Raw genomic sequence first — 7,718 nt, 5'->3', positions numbered from 1 at the left:
GCCAGACATTTTCTAATGTGTAAAAGAGCATAAAAGATACTCACCCTTGGAATAATGTAGGATACGTAAATTTCAAGACAGACAGGACATACTGAAAAACAAATAACAAGTTATTTGACAATTCAAATGATAGAAAATTGATAGGCCATGTGTACATTATGTAAGTGTATTCAAGTTTTTAAAAAGCCTTTATTTCCCCCCCAAATCACAAATTGAGCATTTTCCAAGTCATACCAAAGACAGTGAGCCTACTTTTCCCCAGGGCCTCCAGAGAGAAGCCTGACCCTCTTAGCAGGAGAGCAGAGTTGGCATCATAAGCAACCCCAAAAGCCCAGCAGCTGTATGCGTCCAAACGCTAAGCCCCCTCCCAGATCCTAGAAGATGTCATATTGTAACTGGAGCAACTCTAGAAAAAACTGGACATGTCCCTGAACGAAGACTATAATGTCATGTATCCACTCATCTACTGTCCAGATTGCCTAAAAATCTAATCTGTTTTTTGTTTGCCTTCAAGAAGAAATGCATCCTAATCTTTCTTTCCTTTGTTCTCCTTCAACGTTTAGGTTTTTGCCAACCTGAACAAGAACAAGGCCCCACCTCTACTAAAAATAGAAAAACCAGCCAGGCATCATGGCAGGTGCCTGCAGTCCCAGTTACTGGGGGAAGTTGACGCAGAAGATCACTTGAGCCCAAGAGTTTGAGGTTGCTGTAAGATAGGTTGACACCAAGGCACTCTAGCTTGGGCAACAGAGAGAGACTCTGTCTCAAAGAAAAAAAAAATTTTAGGGTTATGTATTTTGTTTGCATCGAAGTAATTTTTCCTAACTAAATTTTTCCTAGCTAAATTTTTCCTTCCTCATTCTGCATAGATGTTGTGATTTTTGTTGGGTTTAGCATTTTAAGGATTTTTTTTGAAACAGAGTCTCATTCCATCACTCTGGGTAGAGTGCTATGGCATCACAGCTCACAACAACCTCAAATTCTTGGGCTCAAGCAATTCTCTTGCCTCAGGCTCCCAAGTAGCTGGGACTACAGGTGTGTGTCTCTATGCCCAGCTATCTATTATGTGTTTTAATCAAATGTACAGTACTTCATGAACAAAGGAATTGTGTTTTGTCCTTTTGGGTATAGTATTCCATTTTCCTATTATTAAACACTTTTAAGACTTTTAAACAAATCTAAAATGGCTTCAGGCAAGGACTCTACCGATTCTTCACATGATCTAAAACACTGGACTGGACTGGTGTTGTGCAAGTTTACATATCCACTTTTCCCCCAGTGAGTAGCCCATACAGAATTCCTCTTGTTAGAGCTCCTAAATACCACCATTACGGCTGCCTGCCCGTGCTCTGAAGTACATTTGCTCACATAACTCCTTATGCTCCCCCAGCCTTCCCCTGTGATTTGTATTCGAAAATGGAGGAGAAAGGCTTAAGTGAGCACCTGAGTCATGTCCTACAGCACCCTCAACAAGCTCCCTTATGATCACAAATATTTATTTAGTTCATTGTGTGCTTAGCTTGGCCTAGATACTGGGAGAGAGCAAAGATCCTGAAGATCTCACTTCACCCTGCTGAACAAGAAGAAAACTACAACCAACGGAATCTAATGTCCCCTTTCAGCAATCCCTCACTTCATTGAGAAATGTCACTCAGAGTAAGATGCTATTTGGTAGAAGGTCAAGGCCCTCGAGGTGAGATTCTAAAGGAAAGAGAGAGAGCAATTTGGGAGCCTTTGAACAAAGCATAGCAGATTTCTCATGGTTATTATTCACTCACGTCTCTTTACGCAGTGAATTGTTCATCTGTGCCGTTTACTCATTTGTTTTCACTTAAGGTTAAGTATTTTTTATTAATTTAATGCATTTTTCATATATATATATATATATATATATATATTTACAGCTATATACTGTAGCTCATGCCTAATAATCCCAGGACTTTGGAAGGCCTGGCGGGGAGGACCAATTTAGGCCAAAGTTCTAAAACCAGCCTGGGCAACATTGTAAGATCCTGTTGCTACAAAAAATATGGACAGAAAAAGGATGCCAACCATTTGTCCAGGCAAGGAAGGATTTTGTCTCCAGGATAAAGTCTCAATCACTCTGAAGAGAAGGACAGGTGCCTACCTGAGCCCTAGTTATTGCTGGAACTTCTCACAGGACAGAGGAACATGTCACTCAGCTTAGACCAGCCCAGGTCACCAAAGCCAGAACCCAAGGGGGTGATGCTTTCTCCTCCCCCTCCACCTAGAATAGCCTCCTTCCACAGCACACGTGTCGCTTCAGACTTCAAACGTCAACCACTCTTTTAAACAGTAGAAGGGATGAAAATGAGCTATGTAAGATTTTTTTTTAAGGATTTTCTAACAGAGGAAGAAATGGAAATAAACCTTTGTTCAAATCTATTAAAAAAAAAAAAGAAAAACTAGAATACACTTGTAGACACTACTATAGACTCAAAAAATCTTCACTAATTACAAAGAAAATGACTTTGGCAGACAGACTAGATGCAGGAGAATATGCTCATGGGGCATCCACAGCACAGATTTCTTCCCATTTGGCCTCTACCTGGCCCAAGCCGACCCATGTGGCCTTGGATTCAGGAAGGAAACACCACCATCCTGACTGAGAGGATGAAACAATAGCTGCAAAAGGTTTGAGCTTCTGAGAGTTACAAGGTTCCTCCCCAGAGCTGTTATGTTCAACAACCTCTCATACCCCACCTGGCTATCCCATCTCCTCCCCTCCATTCTGGAGCTGACATCCTTTCTCCTCTCTAAACAACTCCAACTCCCCGGCTTTCCTGCCTTCTGCTGTTAAACTGTCCTACTCTGTCTCTCTAGCTATGACACTTTCCAACAGCTCCAAGCCAAAGCATTCCAAACTACCAACTTTAAATTTTCAGGGCCCTAGATCACTATATTCTTGGGGACCTGATAATTTGGTTTATCTAATGCTTTGAGGCATTGTGCACGTGTAAGGTATTTATTCTTTATTAATTTTTTTTATGAAGGTTGGTCTCAAACTCCTGAGCTCAAGCAATCCACCCACCTCGGCCTCCCAAACTGATAGGATTATGGGCATGAGCCACCATGCCAGCCAAATCTTTATTAAACTAATTATAAAATGGTGTATGGTACCAGTAAAAAAAAAAAAAAAAAAAAAAAGCTACAGGCCAGGTAGGCTGGCTCAGGCCTATAATCCTAGCACTCTAGGACTCCAAGATAGGAGGATTGCTTAAATTCAGGAGTTTGAGATCAATCTGAGGAAAAAAGAGACCCTGTCTCTACCAAAAACAGAAAAACTTAGCCAGGTGTTGTAGCGTTCACCTGTAGTCCCAGCCACTTGGGAGGCCGAAGCAGGAAGATGGCTTGAGCCCAAGAGTTTGAGGTTCCTATGAACTATAATGACACCACTGCACTCGACTGAGGGTGACAGAGCATGACCCTGTCTCAAAAAAAAAAAAAAGTTATAAATGCAAATGTACATGGGACAGGGGAGGCTTCAATTTCTATGATCCAAATTCCATTTGCCTGCTAGATTTGTTTTGTTTTGTTTTGCTTAGATAAAATGTTTTTTGTCTAACCAATGTCACAGTTTCTGTGTGTTTTCATGTCAGTCATATTAATATGCCCCCTTCCAATAATTATATGTAAATAAAAGGATGGCTCTTCTGTTTTAAAGCAAAACATTACCAATATATGGATCAGGTTAGCTAGACAAATTAGAATAGTTAAACTGAAAAAGCCAAGATTTCACAAATTCACATATTCCTAAGTAGGAGCTATGGAAAAAAAATATATATATATATACACACACATGTATATCTTTTTAATTGAGCTACCTGGCCCATAAGGAAAAAAAACCAAATCTGTTAAAAGCTAATAATTATTGGCGGGCGCGGTGGCTCACGCCTGTAATCCTAGCACTCTGGGACGCTGAGGTGGTAGATTGCCTGAGCTCAGGAATTGGAGACCAGCCTGAGCAAGACCCAGAACCCTGTCTCTATACTAAAAATAGAAAAATTAGCTGGGAGTGGTGGCAGCCGCCTATAGTCTCAGCTACTTAGGAGGGTGAGGCAGGAGAATCACTTGAACCCAGGAGTTTGAGGTTGCTGTGAGCTATGATACAAGAGCACTCTACTCAAGGTGACAGAGTGAGACTTTGTCTCAACAACAAAAAGCTAGTAAGTACTGGGTCACACCATAATTCTTTTCTTCCAGAATGCATACTATTTCTGGAGCATCTACCATGATGGTGGGCACTAGGCCAACCAGCCCACAAACATCATTTTCATTGATTCTTTTAAGGGGATTCTCTATCCCATCTTAGATTGTATAAACTTCGGTTTAGAGAATTAAGATCCCAAAGGCCAAGTAAGCAAAGCCAGGATGTCAACCCACCTTACCTCCCACTAAGACTGTGTTTATGGATCTTCAAAGGCATCGCCATAACTAAAAAAGAGCTGGAGAGGGGAAGGAGGTTAGGAGCGCCCTCTGAAAACACTAAAGACAGCCACTCACTTTGAGAAGGCAGAAGGAAATGTTGTTTGTTGGTGGTCCTTTTCAAGAGAGAGTGAGGAGTAGGAGGGGAGTAAGCAGTAGAGACCCCACAGCAGGAAAGGTGGTGGTGGGCCCTGTATTATCACTTTGACTTGGGCCAGCAGAGAGAACAGGACAGCAAGTGATGAACGCCCAGGCCCACTGGGTCCCATATTTCCCTGCATGGTATCAAGCCCAAAGCCAGCTTCCCTCTCCTAACAAAACAAAAACCAAAACATGGTACCACTGACTGCTTCTCTGCCTCTTCATCAAAAGGGTTCTACGATATTATTCTAAACTTAAAATCAAATTTATGGTTTTATTTTCAAAAAATAATTTCACAAGAACCTCTTGAATATACTGGAAGTACTTAAGATGAAAACATAAAAACAAAGGTTTGGGAATCAGTGGTGTGAGGAGAAGATGGACTGTTCTTCTTTTTGGAAAAAGGATCTCACTGTCTTAGTTCACAGCAACCTTGAACTTCTGGGTTCAAGCAATCCTCCTGCCTCAGCCTCCCAAGTAGCTGAGGCTACAGGCGCCCACCACAACACCTGGTTAATTTTTGTTTTTAGTAGATGGGGGTCTGGCTCTTGCTTAGGCTGGTCTCCAACTCCAGAGCTCAAGAGATCCACCACCTTAGCATCCCAGGATAATAGGATTACAGGCGTGAGCCACCGCGGCCGGGCTGGATTAATCTCTCCTGTTCAAAGGCTTCTAGAACAGGGTTTTGAGGCACCAGCGTGTTCAGAAGAGAAGACAGGCTGTCTTTGATTTCATCTCGGACTCCTTCTTCCCCGAGGAAAGAGGAGCCAATTGTTTTCTTTTCCTTAAAAGTAGTCCACACAGCCCACACTTAAGTTCCCAAGAAATGGTCAAAATATCCTGTTTCCCAAATGTACAAGGTGCTTTATACAGGACGGAAAAGCGGGGGCAGTCCAGCCCAATAAAGCCTATTTCTACAGGAGCATCCCACTCGGAGTTGGCTTCTTCTCCATCAGAAGCAGGAAAAAAAAGATAAAAGCAGGAAGCTGCATCTGTCACAGAACGATGGTGAGACTCCAATTTCCCACGTGCCAGCACCGCCTCCCGCACCCGCACCCTTCACCTTGTTCGTGAGGTAAGAAGCCAGGTAGCAGGTACAGAAGGTGAGGCCGACCAGGGACCTCCTACCGCACATCTGTCAGTTCGCTCCTTTCCTGGGGACGGGCGACTCCCGCCCGCCCACCTGACCCCCTGGATGCAGCTGGAGCCTGGCCGCTGGACCCCAGCAATAGCTCCAGCCCGGAAACCGCCACGTGGCTCCGCGCTCGGCCAATCAGCGCGGGGGCCACCCCCGCCCCTGGAGCCTGCCTTAAAGGGGCCGAGCCTGCGGAGGCCCAGCAGCCTCGCGGCGGGTGGGGCTGCTGGCAACCTCCCTTCTGTTAGCAGGAAGGGAAGTCGGCCAGGGCTGCGACCGCTGGTAGCGAAAGTTCTGACTATAGTCCTTGTAATAAATAAATAAATAAATAAATAAATAAATAAAGTAGTACCGTTCTCCTTAGTAAAGTATCTCAAGAATTGGAAAAGCAGGCACCCTGTGTACTCAGTACTCATTTGAAACTAGGAGATGAACAACTACTGGCCTATACGAGAGAAAAACACAATCAAATTAAAGTAGGATGGAGGAGGGATAGGAGGGGGCTCGGTAAACTCTCACCTAATGGGTACAGCGTAGGGGTGGGTATATGGCACACCTACTGGGTGAAGGACACACCTGCAACTCTGGACTCTACCTAACAAACGCAATCAATGTAACACAATCATATGCATCCTTATGTTAATCTGAAATAAAAATGCACATACATATCTAAAAAAGTATATATCAAAAAACGATTTTTTAAAAAGTAGAAAGTGGTAGAGGAGGAGGGGGGAAAAGCAGTTTACAAACAGTTCACAAAACTGCATTTCTATTTAAAAAAAATCCACATCTATCGCTAAACAATGGGACCAAAAGTTGCCTGTGCTTTATTCAATTTTCTATATTAAGTCTCTGTTAGACACAAAAAACCAACAACAATAAATGTTATTTTAAAAGAAGGAAGGTTGAGGGGGAAGGAACTAGAACAAGTATAGCTTTTTTGAGGGAGGGGGGAGACAAGGTCTCACTTAGTCATAGTCATCCTTGGTAGAGGGCCATGGCATCATAGCTCACAACCGCCTCAAACTCTTCGGCTCAAGAGATCCTTTTGCCTCAGCCTCCTGAGTAGCTCGGACTACAGGTACCTGCCCACAACCCTGGCTAGTTTTAGATACGGAGTCTCGCTCTTGCTCAGGCTGGTCTCCAACTCCTGAGCTCAAGCAATCTACCTGCCTCACCCTCCCCACGTGTGATTACAGGTGTGAGCCACCATGCCCAGCCTTTTTTTTTTTTAAAGAAGTGTTGACATTTCTTTGAAATAAGATCTCTTTCCCAAAGTAGAGTTTCAAGCTCTGTTCTTACTAATCTCTAGGGTAAACACTTGGCCTAATTAGGTTTCTGACAAATAGTAAATGTACAGGAAAACCGGACTTGGTGTGTAACAAGAAGTACAAGTGTTCCCTGCCTATAGAAATACACATTCTCAGAAACACCCCCCACACCATGAAACCTTCACTCTTAAGCCATAGTCTACACTATGGCCCTCAGTGCTAGAGCAGTGGATGGAAAAAGGCAGGCCCCATTTCCCTCTGCTCCCTGGAGTACTGAGGGATAGCTGACATTGGCTCCTCCCCTTGAAGCCACTCCCAAGCCTCCAGGGTCCTGGAAACAGAGTCTCGCTCTGTTGCCCTGAGTAGAGTGCCATGACATCATATCTCACAGCAACCTCAAACTCCTGGGCTCAAATGATCCTCTTGCCTCAGGCTCCCAAGTAGCTGGGACTACAGGTGGGAACCCCTCACACACCCAGCTAATTTTTTCCATTTTTAGTAGAGTTGGGGGGTCTCATTCTTGCCTGGAACTCCTGAGTTCAAGCAATCCACACCCCTCAGCCTTCCAGAATACTAGGTTACAGGAGTGAGCTGAGCCACGGCGCCTGGCCTCTGCTGATTTTTCTGCAATTCTCTGCCTGAGCCTCCAGGTTGGTCTTCCAAGAGGACCAGCAGAGAGGAGAGGGGAAAAGAGGGAGAGAAAGCAGGGAAGGGAGAGGAGATCA

At 44.0% G+C, this 7,718-nt stretch overlaps 1 protein-coding gene across 1 annotated transcript in view; it reads right to left on the bottom strand.

Annotated features, from left to right (window-relative positions):
- TMEM241 (transmembrane protein 241) overlaps positions 1-5,781 on the bottom strand; it is a 133,196-nt gene extending 127,415 nt beyond the window's left edge. The window contains exons 1-2 of the mRNA XM_023510172.1: positions 5,651-5,781; positions 45-91 (exon numbers count right to left, since the gene is read on the bottom strand). Of these exons, the coding sequence (XP_023365940.1) occupies positions 45-91; positions 5,651-5,722 (119 nt within the window). The 5' untranslated portion in view covers positions 5,723-5,781. The remainder of the gene's footprint in view (positions 1-44; positions 92-5,650) is intronic.
- Between the last annotated feature and the right edge of the window lie 1,937 nt (positions 5,782-7,718).

Source organism: Otolemur garnettii, unplaced genomic scaffold (genome assembly GCF_000181295.1).
Source record: "Otolemur garnettii isolate 467f Iridium unplaced genomic scaffold, OtoGar3 scaffold00012, whole genome shotgun sequence".
In the NCBI taxonomy this organism is placed as follows: domain Eukaryota; kingdom Metazoa; phylum Chordata; class Mammalia; order Primates; family Galagidae; genus Otolemur; species Otolemur garnettii.
The sequence above is the reverse complement of the archived record's forward strand: the minus strand, read 5'-3'. Positions and strand labels throughout refer to the sequence as shown.